The sequence below is a fragment of the Fusarium fujikuroi genome, chromosome FFUJ_chr10, assembly GCF_900079805.1.
Source record: "Fusarium fujikuroi IMI 58289 draft genome, chromosome FFUJ_chr10".
In the NCBI taxonomy this organism is placed as follows: Eukaryota; Fungi; Ascomycota; class Sordariomycetes; order Hypocreales; family Nectriaceae; genus Fusarium; species Fusarium fujikuroi.
The window spans coordinates 1,802,839-1,823,322 of NC_036631.1; the positions used below are offsets into that span (position 1 = coordinate 1,802,839).

General features: G+C 49.2%; 11 protein-coding genes; 7 read left to right on the forward strand and 4 right to left on the reverse strand.

Moving 5' to 3' along the window:
- Positions 1–202: 202 nt before the first annotated feature.
- FFUJ_10896 (related to 2,5-diketo-D-gluconic acid reductase) lies at positions 203–1,093 on the reverse strand (the record flags this gene model as incomplete). XM_023569732.1 has 2 exons in its annotated part: positions 203–538; positions 602–1,093. The coding sequence occupies 2 exons, from the start codon at positions 1,091–1,093 to the stop codon at positions 203–205; spliced, it is 828 nt and encodes a 275-aa protein (XP_023436904.1).
- A 714-nt stretch (positions 1,094–1,807) lies between these two features.
- On the reverse strand, positions 1,808–2,638 carry FFUJ_10897 (uncharacterized protein; the record flags this gene model as incomplete). The annotated part of the gene is made up of 1 exon (XM_023569733.1): positions 1,808–2,638. One exon carries the CDS (start codon positions 2,636–2,638, stop codon positions 1,808–1,810), a length of 831 nt encoding a protein of 276 aa, XP_023436905.1.
- A 751-nt stretch (positions 2,639–3,389) lies between these two features.
- On the forward strand, positions 3,390–5,114 carry FFUJ_10898 (related to multidrug resistance protein; the record flags this gene model as incomplete). Its single annotated transcript, XM_023569734.1, has 1 exon — positions 3,390–5,114. One exon carries the CDS (start codon positions 3,390–3,392, stop codon positions 5,112–5,114), a length of 1,725 nt encoding a protein of 574 aa, XP_023436906.1.
- Positions 5,115–5,226: 112 nt separating this feature from the next.
- Positions 5,227–6,939, reverse strand: FFUJ_10899 (related to fungal transcriptional regulatory protein; the record flags this gene model as incomplete). XM_023569735.1 has 3 exons in its annotated part: positions 5,227–5,968; positions 6,019–6,529; positions 6,585–6,939. The coding sequence occupies 3 exons, from the start codon at positions 6,937–6,939 to the stop codon at positions 5,227–5,229; spliced, it is 1,608 nt and encodes a 535-aa protein (XP_023436907.1).
- A 304-nt stretch (positions 6,940–7,243) lies between these two features.
- Positions 7,244–10,591, forward strand: FFUJ_10900 (related to nonribosomal peptide synthetase MxcG; the record flags this gene model as incomplete). XM_023569736.1 has 3 exons in its annotated part: positions 7,244–7,421; positions 7,466–7,652; positions 7,699–10,591. The coding sequence occupies 3 exons, from the start codon at positions 7,244–7,246 to the stop codon at positions 10,589–10,591; spliced, it is 3,258 nt and encodes a 1,085-aa protein (XP_023436908.1).
- Positions 10,592–11,211: 620 nt separating this feature from the next.
- On the forward strand, positions 11,212–12,186 carry FFUJ_10901 (uncharacterized protein; the record flags this gene model as incomplete). The annotated part of the gene is made up of 1 exon (XM_023569737.1): positions 11,212–12,186. The coding sequence occupies one exon, from the start codon at positions 11,212–11,214 to the stop codon at positions 12,184–12,186; it is 975 nt and encodes a 324-aa protein (XP_023436909.1).
- A 552-nt stretch (positions 12,187–12,738) lies between these two features.
- On the forward strand, positions 12,739–13,750 carry FFUJ_10902 (uncharacterized protein; the record flags this gene model as incomplete). XM_023569738.1 has 2 exons in its annotated part: positions 12,739–13,154; positions 13,207–13,750. 2 exons carry the CDS (start codon positions 12,739–12,741, stop codon positions 13,748–13,750), a joined length of 960 nt encoding a protein of 319 aa, XP_023436910.1.
- Positions 13,751–14,671: 921 nt separating this feature from the next.
- FFUJ_10903 (probable sulfide:quinone oxidoreductase, mitochondrial precursor) lies at positions 14,672–16,006 on the forward strand (the record flags this gene model as incomplete). Its single annotated transcript, XM_023569739.1, has 1 exon — positions 14,672–16,006. The coding sequence occupies one exon, from the start codon at positions 14,672–14,674 to the stop codon at positions 16,004–16,006; it is 1,335 nt and encodes a 444-aa protein (XP_023436911.1).
- Positions 16,007–16,344: 338 nt separating this feature from the next.
- FFUJ_10904 (uncharacterized protein) lies at positions 16,345–16,935 on the forward strand (the record flags this gene model as incomplete). Its single annotated transcript, XM_023569741.1, has 1 exon — positions 16,345–16,935. One exon carries the CDS (start codon positions 16,345–16,347, stop codon positions 16,933–16,935), a length of 591 nt encoding a protein of 196 aa, XP_023436912.1.
- Positions 16,936–17,966: 1,031 nt separating this feature from the next.
- Positions 17,967–18,739, forward strand: FFUJ_10905 (uncharacterized protein; the record flags this gene model as incomplete). XM_023569742.1 has 2 exons in its annotated part: positions 17,967–18,113; positions 18,161–18,739. 2 exons carry the CDS (start codon positions 17,967–17,969, stop codon positions 18,737–18,739), a joined length of 726 nt encoding a protein of 241 aa, XP_023436913.1.
- Positions 18,740–19,737: 998 nt separating this feature from the next.
- Positions 19,738–20,155, reverse strand: FFUJ_10906 (uncharacterized protein; the record flags this gene model as incomplete). XM_023569743.1 has 2 exons in its annotated part: positions 19,738–20,014; positions 20,079–20,155. 2 exons carry the CDS (start codon positions 20,153–20,155, stop codon positions 19,738–19,740), a joined length of 354 nt encoding a protein of 117 aa, XP_023437218.1.
- Positions 20,156–20,484: the final 329 nt, after the last annotated feature.

Genomic DNA, 20,484 nt, shown 5'->3' on the forward strand with positions numbered 1-20,484 from the left:
AATGACGCGTATAGGCAAAGATTGATCTATGAGAAGCTAAGAACCCGTTTATTCAAGATCTACAAAGAAGAGATCAGCCAGATCTCCAGATCTAAAGTTCAGATTAAGATTCAGTGTAACATTTATCTCATCACATCCTTGCACTGCAACCCAACACCTGAAACTTCGCACCAATTTTATCGCATACCAAGTTCCACTGCATTCAATAATTATCCACCGCCTGCACAATTGCACCCTCAGCGCCCTCATCCAGATCATCCAGCGCCTTCATATCCTTGTCATCCAGGTCAAACCCGAAAACATCGGCATTAGCTTTGATGCGCTCGGGTGTATCGCTCTTTGGGAGCGGAACCCAGTTTTTCTGAAGGCAGTATCTGATTAATACTTGACTAGGCGAGACATTGTGCTTCGAGGCGATGCTTTTGAGGGTTTTGTCATCGGCTTTTTGGTTGCGAACGAGAGGAGCGTAGGCTTCTACTACGATGTTGTTCTTTTCGCAGTATTTCACAGCGTCTCTCTGCTGCGCCCAGGGATGAAGCTGATGTACCTGTTAGTATTTATGATGCAACGTTATTTGGCAACTTGCCTCGATCTGATTGACATGAGGGGGCCAAACTTTGGCGAATTGCTTCAGCTCTTCGATATGCTTGATACCAAAGTTGCTCACGCCAATGCTGTTGGCCTTTCCCTCCTCATACAGCCTCTCCAGTGCTTGCCACATCTCCTTCCTCTTTGCAGCGCCGCTATTGGGACTGTGAATGAGGAAAAGGTCCACGTAACCGCTCTCAGGATCAAGCTTCTCAATGCTTTCGATGCATTTCGCGTAGCTTGTATCCACGGAGCCAGCAGCCTCAAGGATCTTGGTAGTCAAGAAAACATCTTTCCGATCGACGTTTGACTTCTGAACGGCCTGTCCAACTTCTGTTTCATTGGCGTAGTACTGAGCCGTGTCAATGTGACGATATCCAGCTTCGAGTGCAGTGAGGCATGACTTGGTACAAACATCGGGTGGGGATAAGTACACACCGAATCCAAGCTGAGGAATTTGAACCGAATTCGCCAGAGGTAGAGTGTCGGATTGTGAGCGCTCCATGGCAAAGACAAGCAAAAATAATTATTTATTGCGATATGTTCAAGTTTGGTGGGTTTCGGACAAGAGGGGTAGACTGTGTTTTGCTGCCGTGTAACTTGTGCGGAGCGCGTAGAGATCCAGTCATAACTCGTCAGTAGAGTCGATGACGTTGTCGATACTCCTCTTTTTTGCCGTCTTGTAAAAGCGAATCAATGATGCCACATGATAAACATTCTAGACAGGGAGATATTAATTAATGAATTATCAGAAGATACCAGAAAATGAGTTATGAATCTAATCCTGTTCTCAGCGATTCCCGGCTTGCTTCTTACGAACTGGGTGGGTAGACCGCCACATAAGTGAAGTCGCCAATCTCGACCCGGGATTCGTGCATGTCAAAACAGAATTCCTGACAGGGAACGCGGGCAGACCGCTAATACCACGTCTAGGTGGTCATGATAGTAGATAGAATCTGCATTTCCAAGTCCAGCAACTGAAGAGGTCGCCCGCCAACGCAAGTATCGGATCCTTGGTTCAGCATTCTATGGGATGGTTGGGATTGCATGTCGCAGTGTACCGTACCCTGCAGTAGGTAGATCTCCTACACAACAACATGTCCTGTGGATGAGTATTGATTTGAAATGAAGAGAATGAATTGATGGATATTGTGGAAGTTTATTCTGCCTGATCCTTTATCGTTGAGTTCGGGCCCTGCATCGTAGATGCAGATTTCTATCAAGCAATCACACTCGTTTCGACATTTACTCCTATTTTATCAGGCCTCTGCAGCCCTTGTTTCTCCCAACTCTCCATCGCCTGCTCAAATAGCACCTCTTGTTCATCTTTAGCTGGCATCGGACTGACCTTTCCCCTTCTCGATCGACTCTCCATCGTCTCGTTGAGTCTAGCCTCCACATCTGTATCATTCATTAAATGTTGCTCGAAAACGTAGGATCGCGTCTCGCAGTTCTTCCATCCCGTCCCAGGGTTCAGCCATGAGTCTTCCCAATCATCGGTGAAGTAGTGCAGGAAACCCCCATGTGTCACAAGAGCAACTTGAGGATCCGTATCGCCTTGCTCTATAAGCTGTTGGATCTTCTGTCGGATGAAGATACGGGCGTCGCGGGCGCGGGCTGCTATGACGTTGCTTTCGGGACTGTAGCGAGTCCCTAAAGCTTTCACGTTCCAACCGTCCTTGACTAAAGAGAGGTCGACAGGCCAGTTGTGCTCGGCTACGACTTCACGAAGGACAGATGGATCTGTTCCAATATCGCACGGGTCGTCAGAGGTTTCTTGCGCGTCAGGGATGGCGAAGATCTGTGGGTAACACTGGCTGCTGCCATGAAGGGCAGGTTGAAACACGAGATAGGCAGATTGGAGTGTTCGGCATAAGGGGGAAGCAAGGACAAGAGATATCTTTGACTGATCGGAGAAGGCGGTCTCTCGCAATGCCGTGTTCTGCTCTACACCCAAGGGAGTCAGGCGAGGATCAGGAAGAGTGTAGCATCCGGCACCAACATTGTGGAAGCCCTGTCCATGACGGACGCAATGTATTAGTGGTGGCATTGGAAATGGAAGGTGAAGAAGACGAAAGGCTTGTGTCAATGAGTGAATTTGTTGACAGGATCACAGGTCAAGACACAAATATATGCCAGCCTGGCATTGCGAGAAATACATCCTGTACGAGACTGCTGAATAATTCTAGATTTCTAATCAGATATCTTGATACTGGCAAATGTGGTATTAACATACCAAGTCGGTAACTAATTAGCCTTTTCCATATCGCGGATGAACCTTGGAAGCAATCAGGGTGGCTAACCCGACCTGGGCAGCCAAGGCTCCTGTCGTGCATTAGCGCAGTATCCACTGCCGCCTTGCCGGTAAACTTTACATATCTCAGGCACTTGGATCGTAAGAACGTGGCTTTCAACTTCATTAGTTTATAATGATTGAAGCTGATAGGCTGTGGAGATATCCAAATCATTCTGGTTTTGTTAGTTGTTAGTAGGGAACGTGGCGATAAGTGCTAAGAAGGACAGATACGACATTACCTCTTGATACGGCTACGCGAAACTTGTACAGGCAAGCATGTGTCAGTATCTGGCTAACGCTTGAAGGCTGTAAGCGGTGGACTCAGGCTATTCTCAAGTCTCCATGGTCCGTAGATTCACATCTTCAATCTTCATACGTTATGATTACAAATGTGTAATACTTACGCCAGAAGAAATCGTTCAAGATTTGTTGCCCTTCTCTTTTCATAGCCTTGCTACTCCTCATACACATCTCTGTATATTCAGGGATCGATTCTTGACAGACAATGGCACAACCATCAATACCTTCATCACCAGTTCAGCGTTTTCCCAGCCATCCCTCGACAAAGCCAGCTGTCCCATCGAGAGGATGCAGCCCCAGGGCTCTAGCTCAAGGTGTTGATCTTCCACCAAACAACAACCCGTCGCCGGATCTCCATGACACTACCGCATCATTATCCGTAGCCGATGAGTCCCTCCAAGCACGCATCGAACGTCTCGGCCGCGAACGACCTCCGATCTTTACGACCCGTTGGAGTGAGATAATCTTCGTCTTCAGCATCTCCATGTCTCAATTCCTGACGGAATACTTCGTCTCGGGATTCACCGTCATCCTCCCAACTCTGATCAGAGAGCTCGACATCCCACAGGCAGCCAGCGTGTGGCCAGCGACCGCTTTCTCCCTCGTAATCGCCAGCACCTTGCTCGTCTTCGGCCGTCTGGGCGACATGTGGGGAGGATACCCCGTCTTCATATGGGGTCTTGCCTGGCTTCTTATCTGGAGTATGATAGCCGGGTTCAGCATCAATCCGCTGATGCTTGACTTGTGCCGGGCTCTGCAAGGGCTAGGAGCTGCCGCTTTCTTGCCTACTGGAGTCATGCTTATGGGCTCCTTGTATCGTCCTGGCCCACGAAAGAATCTCGTCTTTGCAGTATATGGCACTTCAGCGGTATTTGGCTTTTTCGGTGGCATTCTCATGGCTGGCATTGTAGGTCAATTCACCCGCTGGGGGTTTTACTTCTGGAACGGTGCTATCCTGACAGCAATCACGCTATTGACTTCGATCTTGTCCATTCCACGGCCTCATTTAGAGGGTCAGCCGCCAAACAAAGTCGCAATGGACTACCCTGGCGCCATCACGATCGTCTCTGGCCTCACCCTAGTCGTGTTCTCCATCTTGCAATCAGCACATGCCCCTTCGGGTTGGAGGACGCCATATATTCCACTATGTTTCGGACTTGGTGTCTTGTCACTCCTTGCTGCAGTTTACATCGAAGTACGCGTCGCTACTCATCCTCTCCTACCAGCTTCTATCTTCACTACTCCTTGCATGAGCCCTCTCCTTTTGGCCCTCTTTCTGCTCTACGGCACCTGGGGCATCTTCTCTGTATATGGCACACTCTACTTCCAGAATATCATGTCCGCCAGTCCATTGCAGGTGGTAGCATGGTATGTGCCTCTCGGGGTTGCAGGCCTCATCTTCAGCATCATAGAGGGCTTTATCTTGCATTTAGTTCCAGGACGTGTGTTGTTGATTATTTCAGGTCTGGGCGCAGTAGGATCACAGATTCTCATAGCTCTGATTCCACCAGGGGGAAGCTACTGGGCTTGGGTGTTTCCCGCAGTCATCTTCAGCACCATAGGAATCGATCTGTCCACAATCTTATCGACAGTTTTCGTGACGACGAGCTTTCCTACAGCACAGCAGGGACTGGCTGGTAGTGTCATTAATTCTGTGCTGCAGCTGGGTGTAGCCTTTATGCTTGCTTTGACAGACATCATCGAATCAGCAACAGTAAATGAGGCAGGATTGGCGAAGAGCTATAAGAACACATTTTGGTTTGGAGTAGGCGCTGCAGCTGCGAGCCTGTTAATTCTGGCAATATGGGGTAAGATACCCAAGGCCAGTAGTGATTTGACCGCGGATGAGAGGGCCGAACTCCCGGAAGAGGCAATTTCGGAACAGCGAAGGAACGAGGGCAGCAATGGCAGTACTCTTGGAGATACGTGATGCCATATGTACTGTTCCGCTCATAAATCGTTGAACAGTGGCCTGTATAGTCCTAGTCGTAGGATCAAAGGTCTTCAGCCAGCATAGGAGATTGTCTAGCATCACCTTACAATCATGCAATCAACCAATCGGCGCCCAAGCTCTTCAGCCTTTTAATCCAATTCCAGTCCTCTTCCCCTCCGTAGAATTCGTCATCACTGGTTGTCAAGAGAAATCCTTTTTTCCTCTCATCCCACATTGTCCGCAATGCTCCGAGAGCTTCTCTGGTGAACCCCCAAGGCTCTACTTTCCAGAGCTCTTGGAATCTCCTTTCTACCCAGCTACGACTTGCGAGGTCACGCGTTTCTAGGCCAGCAACGAAGGCAGGCCACGCTGTTGCCGTGAATAATGCATCTCCAGGATGTAAGTGTGAAAGGTGGGTGATAATTTCGGCTGCTAGAACCTGTAGATCATCCGACAATACCGCATTGGGCCACAGAGCAAGGATAATGCGTGAGAGATAGACACACACAGCTGTTCTGTGTGCGCATGCAACCATGGTGCGGTGGAGGAGATCGTCAGCGGGCGAGCGTGGCTGTAAACTGGTGGCCCAGGCAGCTGGGTCAAAAGACTTGGCAGCGTCCAAGAGCCGAAGCGTATCGCGTAGTCCCAGGTTGATGGAGGTATCAGGAAACATGTAAAAGTTGTTGCTATTCAATATTTGGGCCCCTGCTCGTATCAAAGGGAGGAGAGCCGCCGGGAATGATGAGCAATGGTTCCCTTCTGCATCCTGAAGCAGCGACATGGTAGTCATCGACAGCTCCCCACCTTGCAATAGATAACAATTCGCGAATGATGACCCAAGAAGATCATACCTAATCCTTGTAAACTCAAAAGCCATCAATAACCAGACAAGGATACTTACACCAAGCAATTTGACACTAACCACCTGCGAAGAGGGCTGAAAGCGGTCCTTTTCCCCGAGCCAGATTCCATCAGTTTCTCTGTGATCATTCTCGCACCGTTGATGTGAAACACCCAGCTGCCTCGTCCAGAGTCAATGAGCTCGAATCCAATGAGGAGAAGCACCGCCGCCAGAATCGCATCGACATCCGCCGAAGCCATGCTTCCGAGAGCGGAGTTCAGCAGACAAAGTGCCTGCTCCTTTGCCCTGAGTGCATCGTGGAAAGCCTCCGGGTATGACATTGTATGGCCAACCGATAGAGAGCCCACTAAGTTTGTGCTGTTCTGAGTCGAAGCCATCATTGTGAAGATGCCTGATGGCTGTTGAGAAGCATTCGACATATGCAAAGCCGAACTGGCAATGATGGCTTGCAGTAACATGGGCTGCTGGTGCGCCATTGGAATCAGCTGGCGGAATGAATTGTGTTTTGGGATGTCATAGAGAACGAAGTCCTTGCAGACAACATTTGCAACTGTCACCAAAGAATATCAGCCTCGAAAGCAGCCAAGAGGATAGAATCAACCTACAATAATCCAGGTATCTCCTCGATCGACAATCTAGATCTTGCATAAGCGGGTCCGTGAGCGAACGAGGAGAATTTGATTCTGAACTTGTGAATGAGGGCAGTCTTGAAGACAAGAAACGAGCCCGTGGTGCCTGTAGAGTGGCGGTCGCATCTCCATTCTGGATCTTGCTCATGCTGTTGGATGTAACACCAACCAATTTTCCACGACTTGCCAGGCCTTTCTCCCATCGCAACAGAACGCCATAGCCAAGACAGCTTTGACCTCTACTGGTGCATTTCAGGCACTGCGGAATGGAGCGGTCACATTTCAAGCGGCCGCGCCTACAATTGTGGCATGATCCTGGCCGTGCACCCATAGCTTGGCTGAATAGGAGAAAGGCGATGCAAAGAATAGTGGTACGTAGTACTGAGAAACCCTGCCCTGCTGCATAAATGCGCTGTGACGAAATGAGGCACCAGTGAACGGTCAACCGATAAGATAAGGAGAGATAAGATAGGTAAGTGCCTATGACGCGTTGACTCACGTGGACCCGACAGCCAGGACAGGCCAAGAATGAAGTCCGTTGCCATAAGTCAAACGTATTAAAGACGGTAAATTGGATATCACCCGAAGCTTGTTTTTATCAACACCAAACGTGTCTTCTGTTCTAGTATCGTGAAATGGCGGATGCGAATTATTTTACTTGTACGCTTGGTGAAGCTGCAAGATTGAAGCGAAAGGACGACAAGGCCAAAACATGGACGACAGTAGTGGAGTTGATAGATGATCAGGCTGAGAAGAATTCTGATGCACCGGCTTTGGGTTTCGCTACATTTACGCATTTGAAGTCAACCCAAGGTGAGTATCAACCTTGATAGCAGATGCGTGGCTAACATGGGTAGTGTTCCGTCATCTCCTGACATTTCGACATCTCTCAGACGCATCAAAACATGCCGCCAAGATACTTTCGACTCATCTACCGAAGGAACCCGAGTCCTTGAAAATAGGCATTCTATCATCTAGTAACACCGAATTTGTTTTGACATGGCTTGGTTTGATGCGCCTGGGTTATACTGTTTTGCTTCTTGCGTAAGCTATCGGCCTCAATGGATGCGCAGACCTGACCATATTGCAGGCCTCAATTGGCGCCGCCAGCGGTTCAACATCTTTGCGAGACTCTAGACATAAGACATGTTTTCGTTGACGACATTTACGAGTACAGAGCTCGCGGGCTCTCCAGCGACATCGAGATCATCAGAATACCTTCATATAGGGAGGATTCACCAGCAGATAATAATTTGGAACAAACCCCCGGTGTTTCTGAAACCGCATACATATGTCACACTTCGGGAACCTCATCAGGGCTACCCAAACAAATTCCCCAAACGCAGTTCGGGGTTATGGGGGCGCTGTACAGCTTCCCTGGGAAGAACAAACCAGCAACCTTTTCCACAACTCCCCTCTACCACGGAGGATTTCCAGATTGTCTAAGAGCTTGGACCAGCGGTGCTTCGATATGGTTCTTCCCTGAGGGACAGGCTCCCATCACAGGCGCCAATATCATCAGAGCTATCGAGTTTGCACGCGCGCACAGTCCAATACCCGTCAAGTACTTCTCGTCAGTTCCATATGTGCTTCAGATGCTGTCTGAAGAGTATGGAGGCATCGAAATTCTTCAGACAATGGAACTCGTTGGTGTCGGCGGCGCTGCTCTCCCACCAGCCATAGGCGATAAGCTCGTGGAAGAAGGCGTGAATCTCCTCTCGCGCATGGGAAGTGCAGAATGCGGATTTCTGATGTCTTCGCATAGGGATTACGACAAAGACAAGGACTGGCAATTCCTCCGGGCCATTGATGATCCAAAGCTTATTGAGTTCGAAAATCGCGAGAATGGACTCTCGGAACTTGTTGTGAAGCCCGGTTGGCCTTTCTTGATCAAGACGAATCGTGAAGATGGATCATACGCGACTTCTGACCTTTTTGAACAACATCCATCGATCCCAACTGCGTGGCGGTATCACAGTAGAGCTGATGCACAGATCACTCTTGCGAATGGAAAGAAGTTTGATCCTTCGCCTATCGAGGGGAGCATACTGGCTTCTTCAAAACTGTTGCAGGATGTTCTCATCTTTGGAAGTGGAAGAGACTACGCTGGGGCACTTTTGTTTCCTTCTTCGAGCGACATCAGTGCGGACGAAGTGATCGATTCAGTCTGGCCACATATCGATAAGTTGAACGCGGATAGTCAAACCCATACTCGAATTAACAAGACAATGCTGGTAGTTGTCCCCGTCAAGGAGGGGCAGAAGCCGCTGGAGAAGAGCAGCAAGGGGACTATCCTTCGTCGGCAAGCTGAAGAGAAGTACTCAGGTGAGATTGAAGGGGCTTACAGCAACACATCATCTTCGAAGAAGGTTCCTCAAGAGGGGCTTCAAAAGGCAGTTCAAGATTGCTTCGAGAAGGTCCTCGGCCGGCAAGTCGAACCAGATCAAGACTTGTATCGTCAGGGCGTCGACTCGATCTCCTGCATACAAATCCGAAAGTTGCTCGAACAGGCTTGTCTATCATCTGAATCTGAGGATAACCGGCTTCCTCTGAATGTCATCTACGATCAAGGCACCGTCAATTCACTTGTTGACTATTTGGAAACAGCGAATTCAGGCGGCAACGAACCGGATGTCGACCCCGATGAGTCGGAACTCAGCCTCATGCAAGCTCTTGCTGATAAGTACAGCAATTTTGATCCAGCCTCACATGATAGCAGCGATATGGTAGGATCAGGAGCATCTTCTTCGAGCAGTGGTGCCAAAACTCAAGCACAACAAAATCGCGAAGCATTAGAGGAAAAGAAACGGCTGGCCCAGATGGCTATGAAGATCGCCCAAGACCCCAATGATCGCCCCACGCGCGTGGTCCTCACCGGCGCGACTGGGTTCCTTGGGGCGCATATCCTTCACCTTCTCCGGGATGATCCAAAGGTTAACAGGATCTACTGTCTGCTCCGAGCTGACGGTCCATTCGCGGCCCAGAAACGAGTCTCTGAAGGCCTCTTCCAGCGATTTCTGCCACCTCTAGAACCACGCCAGGGTAAAGTCGTCTGTCTTCCGTGCGATTTAACACAAAGAGACCTTGGACTCTCCGAAGAGCAGCTTCGGGAGATTTCGACGAGTGCTACGAAGATCATTCACTCAGCTTGGGCGGTCAACTTTAGTCTTCGACTCAACTCTTTCGAGGATCAAATCTCGAGTACTAAGAATTTGATCAACCTCGCTGTGGAGGCTGATGCACAGTTCGTTTTTGTCAGCTCCATTGCAGCGGTGAGCGACTCTACTGCTCGACCGATTCCTGAGAAGCTCTCCCAGGATCCTAAAGAGGCTTCACCACTTGGCTACTCACGCTCCAAGTGGGCAGCAGAGCAGATTTGTGATGCAGCGAACAAGAAACACGACTCTCCTCTGGCCTCCATTGTTAGGGTTGGCCAGCTTTGCAGCAATGAAACTGGAGTCTGGAATTCCACTGAGGCATATCCGTTACTGCTCTCAACATCAAAGATCACAGGATGTCTGCCTGATCTTGCAAACGAAGTGCTCAATTGGCTTCCAGTCGAGCAAGCTGCCCAAGCTGTTGTCGAGGTTGCATCCACGAGCTCCAATGACTCGAGGACACCTGTTTACCACGTCTTGAATCCACATACCACGCCAATCTGGAAAGACATGCTTGACTGGTTAGCCGCCAGTAACGAGGGTCCCGAGTTCGAGATCGTCTCATCGTCGGAGTGGCTTGAGCGATTGGAGAAGGCGTTGAGCGACGACAGTGCCAATCATCCGTCACAAGCTCTCCTAGGTCTATGGAAGCAGTCATATTCCAAGGATATGGATAATAGCAGTACAAGGGAGGATCAGGAGGGTTCCTTATTTGATCTTGCTCAAACACAGAAGGTCTCTGCTTCAATACGGGACGTTAAGCCACTGACTCGCGAGAGACTGATCAAGACTTGGAAGTGGGTGAACGAGAACATTAAGGGCTGAGCGTTCTTTACCATTTTGAATGCTAGATAGCAGAATTGAATATCAGCAATGAACAAGTCAAACTGCATGCCTCGAGAGTATAATGCAGGTAGCCCATCCATCAAGAAGTTTGCAAATCTGACTTGAGTGCGAGGTGCCAAAAGTAACTAGTCTAAGGTCGACTGTACTAACTAGACTTGATCAGGTTATTTTGTCATCTTGCGGAGAGGTCGTCCTCCAAGCGGGACCATCGGCGACTTGTCTGACTTGTGATTCGCTATGTCCCTTAGCCCGCTGATATCACCAGTCACGACGATGGAATGTCTCCGACGACGATATTACCATCCACGATATGTTCGAAGTCTTCGTCCGCTTCGAACTATCAAGTAATTTCCCTCAAAAATCTCACCGATATCAATCTCTCCGCGATGGGAATGAGTTCCGTCACTAAGTCAAACATCTCGAGCCCCGCTCGGCGGTCAGCCTGCGAAGGCTGTAGTACGTCATTCTCTCTCATTCTGTACTGGTAACGAAGCCTAACAGGTCTAGGGCAAAGAAAGTCAAGATGCGATGGTGGAAAACCTTCATGTCGAAGATGCTCTAGTTTAGGCCTCGACTGTCAATACTCGGTCAAGAAACAAATGGGCAGACCTGCAAAACGCCGACAAGTTTTGGCTGCAGCACTCCCTAGTCCAGCTGTCCAAGATGACACGCCCTTCTTGTCCCTTTTATCACCTCAATCAATGGTCGAAACTCTCAGTCATGTTGACTGGAACGCCTGTGTAGATCCAAGCTTCATGCCTGACTTAAGCTCTGAGATACTGAGCGGACTTCAGCTTGAGTTGGGCAAAGTCGCCGACTGCTCACGTCCGGCGCAAGAACTCCTATCGAGCTCCACTGCTGCTCCAACACTTGATTCCCCAGCTTCAAATTCTGCCTCGGCAACTACACTATCGCCTATCCCGCAAACATCATCACGGTCATGTTCTTGTCTAGCGACTTTCTATCTCACAGTAGATGATCTCTGTAAGAACGAAAGACTCTCCTTTCCGTCAGGCCTTCCTTTTCTTCGCAAAACCATCTCTACGGCCAGCCAAATCGCTCATTGCCAGATCTGTCCGACCAGCCACCTCTCTGCCATGCAGAATATTCAACTTCTGGAAACTCTACTCATGTCAGTAGGGCAGCAGTATGGAGTAATTCTGGAGTCCGTAGACAAAGAGGCCAAGGCGTCAAAAGAGAAAAATGAACTGAAGCGTCTCCAGTTCAGCGATGTCGGTGTTGAGTATTCGTCAGAGACTAGTTACAACCTAGAATTAAGGCCCACGGATTGGGCTGAACTGGCTAAAAAAGCTGTCAAGGCTGAGGTTTACGGAAATGGGAGGCAAGAAGAGTGTTTATGGGGTATTTTGAACTATCTTGAAAAACGGCAGGCTCAGTGGCATGCAGTGCCGCCGCATCAAGATTGTCCTCACCAGTACCACCAGTCGGAAGAGGAGCCATTTTGCATAAAGATACTTCACAAGGCGAAAGAGTCAATAGAGGCTCTAAAGTGGAAGTGCCGTGAGCTCTATGGTCCGGATAACCCTGGTGCTGGTACGATTTCCCTTCTCTAAAGCACCTGAATAAATTGGTCGCGCTACGGCAATTTTACTTTGTTTCACGGAAGCTCTCTGATATTCTCGTTCTCGATCTCACGTTGGTTTTATTACCTGGTCATCCCCCAGGAAGGCAGGTAGTGCTGAGATCGAGAAACATGAGCAGGCATTGCAAGAATACATCCTTCAGCCTGAATCAGCTTCCATCGTTAGTTGTCAATAGCTTACCTACAGGGGGTATGTGAAGCCTGTAAGATGGTTAAAGGCGTCAGATCTGGTTGCCTATACCTCATTTTCCGTAGCCTGTAAACATAATGGATGAGGAGTCTCACATCATCACTCGAAGCGCTAAGACTCCTTCGTCAGCGAGCCTTGGGATCTAGCACCAATTCCCTATATGCCGCATGTAACCCAATAAAAGGGCCAGAAACTGTCCACCCGAGAGGCAAAAGTATCCGCTTATCTCTCCTTCAGGCCCAACGCATTTAGCCTTTCCGCATTCCTTGTCCATTTCTTCCCCATTTTCCACGGAAGATGACTTCATCTTGATCCAAAATATCCTGTCCAAACATGCCTCACTTTGTCAACACACACTGCATCGAGCCTCATTTCCTTCGCAATGTCCTAGATGTTCTGATCATTGGGACACGGACGGCTGGTCTCTCTGCGGCCATGGCTCTTGGTCGTGCGCGAAGGAGTGCCATCGTTTTCGGTGTTGACGATTTTGGAGGCAGACTCCATGAGACTACAAGCCAAACGATCTCAAAATCGATCCAGGACGAGACTGTAGCTGAGATCAAAGCCAAATTCAAGACTATCATGTTTAGCCGCGCGACAGCGGCGTCTGTTCGTGAGAAGGGCATGGTATTCGAAGTGGAAGACGTTACAGGTCGATGTTGGAAGGGAAGAAAGGTGATATTGGCTATGAGTAGCCGTAATGTTCTTCCAGATATCCCGGGATACGAAGAAGCTTGGGGCAAGAACATGTGAGCTCTCTGTGGAAGGACTGCGAACTCCCATTCCTGACTCCATTGACAGTTTCGATGTGCCACGATGCCTCGATGTTATTAAGGTTGCGGCCACCCACGCTGCTGTGCTCGTCACCTCCGACTCTTCGAGTTCTATTGAGGCAGCGGTGCTGGCAGCTCATCTCGCGCGACAGTTCAGCCCCAATGTAACATTCCTGACTAACAGCCTTTTACATGTTGAGCATCATCCCCAAATCATTGCAGGCAAGACTTGTGGGTTCAAATTAGATAACAGACCCATCAAAGCACTGGAGAGTTTGGAAACTTCAGTGGCTGTCCAGTTCACCGATGGGGCCGAATCAGTGTACGGCTTGATAGTGCATAAGCCCAGCAAGATTACTGCTGGACCTTTTTCTGAACACTTAAATCTGGAATCGACATCGGAAGGGAGGATTTTTGTGGAAAATGAGTTTCAAGAGACAAGCACACGTGGTGTCTTCGCAGTTGGTGACAGTGCCAGCTTTCTCAAGGAAGAGAGTGCTGGGGCCAGCGCTGGATGGCTTGCTGGGGTTGGTGCAAACTTGCAAATTGCCGAGGACGATATGAGTATGTAGTTTAGATTTGTTCCGAATATAGGAGGAAGCACATTAGAAGAAGTCGCCGATTCTTTCCACTGGTGTATGATGATCCTTTGTGATTGCTGTTGACGATCCCATTCATCGGGGACTAGATTTTGGTCGCCGAACGTACGCGAATGACAGGCCTTGTATCATAGCCGAGGCCAAACACTAATATGATTATGCATCTTCAAGTATTAGACGCCGATGTACATGTTTTATGGACAGAAATGCTAGATTATGCAATTGATAGGCATTGCGTCTCATTGATATTACCAAGTTTAGGGTAATTCGGCTTGTTCCAGTGTCATGCTACCCTCCCGCTGTGTAGGTATATAGAATAAACTTGGAACCTTCGGGAAGGGTAGCTGTTATCAGTTAGTGACTGATGAGTTTAGGCTTCATCACACATTGGGTTACCAATTATTCCATGGGATCTTTATCCCCTGAATTCCACGTGAAGCTTTGAGGCTCCCTCACGATTGAGTTCTGGTGTCTCGGGAGGCAGAAACAGGACCCATCTCGTATTCATTGCTGATATATGTCTAGGATGGCAATTGAATACGGAGTAATATCCAATCATGCTATTATTCTTTAGCTGTCGCAGCTTATGACCGGAAGTCGCCGTTTCAAAGAGTGCAGTTGGGACATCGGGCTCTAATTTCGGACCATCGGCGGCAATCACTTTATCCCTGAATCACGCAATTGAAACTTATCCTCGGCTGGTTAGTTCCCGCCCCGGACAAACCATAACCCGCCCCTATCGGACCCCAAAACAGCAAAGCGCTGCACGCTAGTGGGTACGTACAGTACGTCACTTCAATTGTACTTTTTCTGGCGTGTTCACTCTTGAGCTTGAGCTTTTTCTCGCATTCGACTTCACTCTCTTCCTTTTGAAGAAAAACACAAAAACTCAAAATGCTTTCAAGTCGTGTGACATTAGCAGTACGATCTGCGGCCCTTGGCCAGTCTCGAAGGGGTCTCGCTACCGCTGCGGCCGTGACGTCTGCTAGCCGAAGTCACAAGGTCGTCGTTATTGGAGGAGGCTCTGCTGGTCTCGCGATCAGCCATCAACTTCTCCGAAGCGGCCGATTCGCCAGTGAGGACATCGCTGTTGTCGATCCTGCTCAGTGGCACCATTACCAGCCTGGATGGACACTCGTCGGTGCTGGACTCAAGACCAAGGAGGAATTGAAGATGTCCATGCCTGAACTCATTGACCCCAAGCTCAAGTTCTACAACGTCAGCGTTGATGCTCTCACTCCCGAGGACAACAGCATCACTCTTGGAACTGGCGACAAGGTCAACTATGAGCACCTCGTTGTTGCGCCTGGAATCAAGATCAACTACGACAGCATCAAGGGCCTCCCCGAAGCTCTCGCCGAGCGCAACGGTCCTGTCTCTTCCATTTACGGCTACGACTACTGCGACAAGGTCTTCCCCAACATTCAGCGCCTCCAGAAGGGTAACGCCATCTTTACTCAACCCGCCGGCGTCATCAAGTGCGCCGGTGCTCCCCAGAAGTCCATGTGGCTTGCCCTCGACCACTGGAAGCAGACTGGCCTCTATGACCCCAAGAACCCCTCCGGCTCTCCTATCAAGATCACCTTCGCCACCGGCCTCCCCGTCATGTTCGGTGTTCCCAAGTACAGCGCCGAGCTAGAGAAGCTGCGACAAGAGCGTGGTGTTGAGGGCCTTTTCCAGCACGATCTTGTTGCGATTGAGGGCAACAACGCTGTCTTTGCCAACGGCCAGGACAAGGTCACTAAGCCGTTTGACTTCCTGCACGTCGTTCCCAAGATGGGACCTCATGCATTCGTCAAGAAGAGCGCTCTCGCAAACGAGGCTGGCTACGTTGACGTCAACGACAATACCCTCCGCCACAACAAGTTCGGCAACGTCTGGTCTGCAGGAGATGCTTCAAGCCTTCCTACCTCCAAGACCGCCGCCGCCGTAACCTCCGAGGCGCCCGTTCTCGTCAGCAACCTCCTCCGCGCCATCGATGGTCAAGAACCCGAGCCTGCCTATGATGGCTACACCTCATGCCCTCTCCTCACAGAATACGGTAAGGTGATGCTGGCCGAGTTTAAGTACGGTGGCGTTCCCAAGGAGACTTTCGGAGATATTCTCGGGATCGACCAAGCCGTTCCCCGCCGCTCGTTCTACCACCTGAAGAAGGACTTCTTCCCCTGGGTTTACAAGAACTACATGGTAAAGGGAACGTGGGGAGGACCTAAGGGCTGGATTAAATAGACAAAAGTTTGAACTTGCTGTGTATGCTGGACTTGTACCATTGGGGAGATTGTATACCCACGGAGGAACTAAATAAAAGCTGCAAAATAATGACACCAACGATGCATGGCTTGGCCGCTGTGATGTCCGTTTGTTCGTTTTTGGCTGACGAACAGACGTGGTGGCTGATAGCCATCGGCCCAACATGAGAAAAGCTCAACTTCGCTCCACATTTGGGGAACCTGGTCCTGTTCCTAGCAGAACGCACTTGAGATAAAGTCCCTCCTCTTCGGTACAGAAAAGCATATCGGCTGCCGTTGCTCACAATATTCTCCTGGCTCAACTTCCCCAAACCGCGGATGTCGTACAGTTACTCACTACACGCGTCCTACTCATGGACCAAAAAGTCGGGTTTTTATCTCGACGCTAAAGCGCTCAGACTTATCTACAAAACCAAATACTTGAAAAGCTTGCTTCGTAACCTCAGGCGTCGACTAGAGGTCAACACACGCCATCTCGACAAAATAAACTTCTACAGCACAAAAGCCAAACTCGGCTGGTTCGGATCGTTACGTCGGCGATTGGATGAGAAGTTCGATCACAAGAAACAACGCGAGCGACAGATTGATCAGATACGCAAAAAACTCCTGGAAGTCCAGATTCCTTTGGATAGGGAATCAATTGCCAGCAAAGAGGCGAGGCTAGCGAAGCTTCGGGCAGAGTTTGAAACGAGGATCCGGTGGGAGAGCAAGGAGGCTCAGCAGCATTATCGGAAATGGCTTTGCGATAAGAAGAGACGACAAGACGAGAAGAATGACTGGAAGATTAAGCAGAAAAGGAGAGATAGGGAAAGGTGGGAGGGGAAGTGGCAGAAGTTTCTGTTGAGCAAGAAATCCAAGAAAGAGGTTTCTGGGGGACATCCTGAACTGTGGGGTTCTTTTCTTTTTTGAATAGCCCTTTATGGTTGCGATTCTGTTGCTTTGCGTGCTTTGGGCAAATTGTTGCTCTTGGAGGTTGTTCAATGTTTACTGCTGGAAATGGGAAGCACGTTTTGGAGGATTAATATGGCATAATCGGGAAACAGCCTTGATCGTTCGTACTCACGTTTCTCATCTCTTTGCTTTGTGCTTTTATGCTTTATTCTTTACCCTTTTTTGCTCTGATCTTGCGTGGTCATTTTTGCCCCTCGATTTGGCCAACACTGGCATATACAGCGGGCGCACCAGGTTCAGTAGCGACTTGCGTTTTGGCAGGACGTCAAGAGGACTCGTGACCCCCCTACCACTAATGGAATGGAGGTCGGACACTACGTCTACGGCTCGAGCCTGGGGGTGACTTGGCTCGGTTTCATAATGTTTTATATCTTATATTAGCTTTACATCACACAAACAAGTAATCCCTTTTGTCACTCGAACCCACCTACGAAAGCTCAGAAGGACGCCTGATGAAGTATCTCCGATACCGAAAAGACGCGCGTTCGTCGATGCGTGATTTAGTTGAACGTGTGACATGACAGTGTAATATCAATACATGGAGTGTTCCCGCCTCGGGCCTCCACTCGACCAGTGATCCAAAGAGGAGGCCAGAGGCAAACAATGTGAGAAAAACTTTACCAGGTGAACTTTATAAGACCTGAGCCAAACACTTCAGACACGGTGCTAGAGGCTAAGTCTATGAGAGGTAGAATCGCAAGGTTCAAGTTGAGACTTTTCACGCTCTGTGCCACAGGGACGAGTTCGCGTATAAGGTTTACTTTGGACTTGAAACCGAGAAGTGGCTTGAGGTACAAAGTTGTGTTCATCTGTATTCCTTGCCTTTGTGTTGGGGCTGAAGCCTCTTTATATCTCTCAACCTTATCACAGGTAGGGCTTGTAGAAGCACAAACTCGGTCGAGTTCTTTAAGTACCTGGAGAGCCCAGACAGCCCACCACTACCCCTCACTACTAAAGACTTTCTGCAGCTTCAGAATCACCCACTCATGATGGACTTTATTGACTACTACGAAATATTGAATCTGCATCACACAGCAGATGAGAATGAGATCAAGACGGCTTATGGGCAACTGGCTAAGACGACACATCCAGATAAGAATCAAGAGAATAACCAAGCCACTCAGAATTTTCAAAAGGTTAGTAATGGTCAACTTACCTAGCGTTTATACTAACTAATTGGAAGCTCAACGAAGCATACTCTACACTATCAGACACACGAAAACGTCGAGTTTATGATCTAAAGTACGAACAGCAAACAGGATCATATGCACCTCGGTTTTCCAGCATACATAGAACAAACAAATCCACGAATGAGAACACTGCACCTAGCCCCGGGTCCAGTGACACGCATTTCGAGGTACCTTTCCAAAATGACCCCCAGGAAAAGCTGCTCTTGAAGATATGGGAAGCGGATGGGTTCATTGAGCAGTTCAAATCTTGTGTAAAAAGCACCGGGAAAAAAGCAAAACGCCAGAGGCGAATGGTAAAGGAGAAAAAAGAGGTCCTACAATTTTTCGAAGAAGAAATCTCTAGTGCGGAGGTCGAAATGAAAAGAAAATATGAATACGGGGCTGGGCCGTCAAATTTGGAACGCACAAGAGAATACCGTCTGATTCGAATGCAAATGGACTACAAGACTCGTATAGAAGCTGAGCTCAAAGAGGAGGAAGAAAAGCTTGGGCATCTCGAAAGGCAGCTTCAGGAGTTTAGCAGTCGACTCTCTTACTGGGAAAAGAAGAGGGATGCTTTTGATCGCAATTAAGAATGCATGCGGATCTGATCTACTCAGTATATCCGGGCGGACATGCAATGCCGTGCGGCGTGGAACGAAGAAGAGAAAGCAAGCTTCTCCGGATGTACAGCCTGGTACGTGAGAGAAGAAGAGAGAGTGGCTAACAAGGACCCATAAGCTTCTGAGGAGAGAGTGCAGCAAAACTTAGCAACAGGTCATTATGAATTTAAAGTGCTAGGAGGCTCTGGAGAATCATGCTCTAATGAGGGATGCAGGATAGATGCTTCGCCTATACACGGACTTAGGACGCCACATGAGTGAAAGCCGGGTCTGAATGTTGAGTAGCAGCCGCAGGGTTTTCATTAAACTGTGAATTATATGCAAAAGTCTCCGTTAAAAGTATGTACATGAAGTATCCCAGTTCTCTCGAATATCGTAGCAGGGGAGATTTCGGCCCCAGTGCGTTCTTGGAGCCTCGATCATAAAGGAGGAGTCAAAACAGAAGGCATATCTCAGAGTAACTACAAGAAAACACCCATGAAAACGAAGATCACTGCTATAGAGCCCAGAATACCCCGTTTGTAGTGCCTAGCTTCCGCAACTACAACTTCCGGCACTGCGGGCCATTGCCGCTGGCTGGAGAAGAAGACTGTCAAGGCACCGCATATGGCTTTGCGTGTCGACCGCTAGGAAACTTATTCTTCCCGCACTCGATTGATTCTGGTTGGGGCTGGTACTCTCGATATGAGCACCAGCGATAGGCGTGGCATCTCGGAGCGACGTAGTGACTGTTCTAACAGGTCCCGGTATCGCATGATATGCACCTCGGGTGGGAGCAAAGGAATTTACCAAGCCTTGTGATCCATGAACAGCGTTTCTGGCTGGCTCTGTAAAGGCAGTGCAAGGTGCTGTGATTCGCCATGACAACTGCAGGCGTTACAAGGTATAACATAAGTGGTCATCTCGACAGTGGGCACGGGAGGATGGGCACAAAGGTTGCAAGGCTCATAAGACAAGGTATCACAGTATTAGGTGACAGTCATGGTTGAAGGGTTGTTTTGGTCGATGATGGTGTAAGCGACTGTCGTAACCGTGGTCTCGACCAGTGCCTGTCCTAGCTTTGTAACAGATTCGATCACTGTCTCAACCGGCTGAAGGATGAGAGATTCAGTTACAAGATCCGTGGCAGTGGCTACTTGCATAGAGGGAATGGCTTCTGTGGGAATGACTGTAACTCCATCTTGCGTGGTAACCGGTACCTCAATCTCCGTGCTGGTCTCACCGGGCGAAGGAGGCTCAAGAGGCCTTGCCTATGTCAAGAATGGCTACCGTAGCCTCATCGTAAATAATAGCCCGTTCAGCTATTGACTTAGCTGGCTGCAATGGTGCATCGGGACTGGCGTCCACAACCCGATCGTCGATGCAGGCTGTGTCATGAGTATCCATGATTGCATCCATTTTCTCTCGGTGGGCCCTGTCGGCCGAGCTTCTCAATAGCTCAAACAAGATGCTGGCTAAAACTAAGCCAGCCAGAATGAACGAGCTTCATTCGTACGTTCAGTATGCGCTACCCATTCATCGGATCGCCCACTTGCGCAACCCGAACTTCGGCCGAGACGTAGATCTTCCCCAGAATTGACGTAAAGAACTCTGGGGTTGCGGGGTAAATAAGTTCGGAGACCTCGGGGGACAACAGACGAGATGCTGACACTTGATCTTGGGCTGACAGAACATGCCCCACGTCATTGGATACAACTATCCCCCTTCAAGCCTTG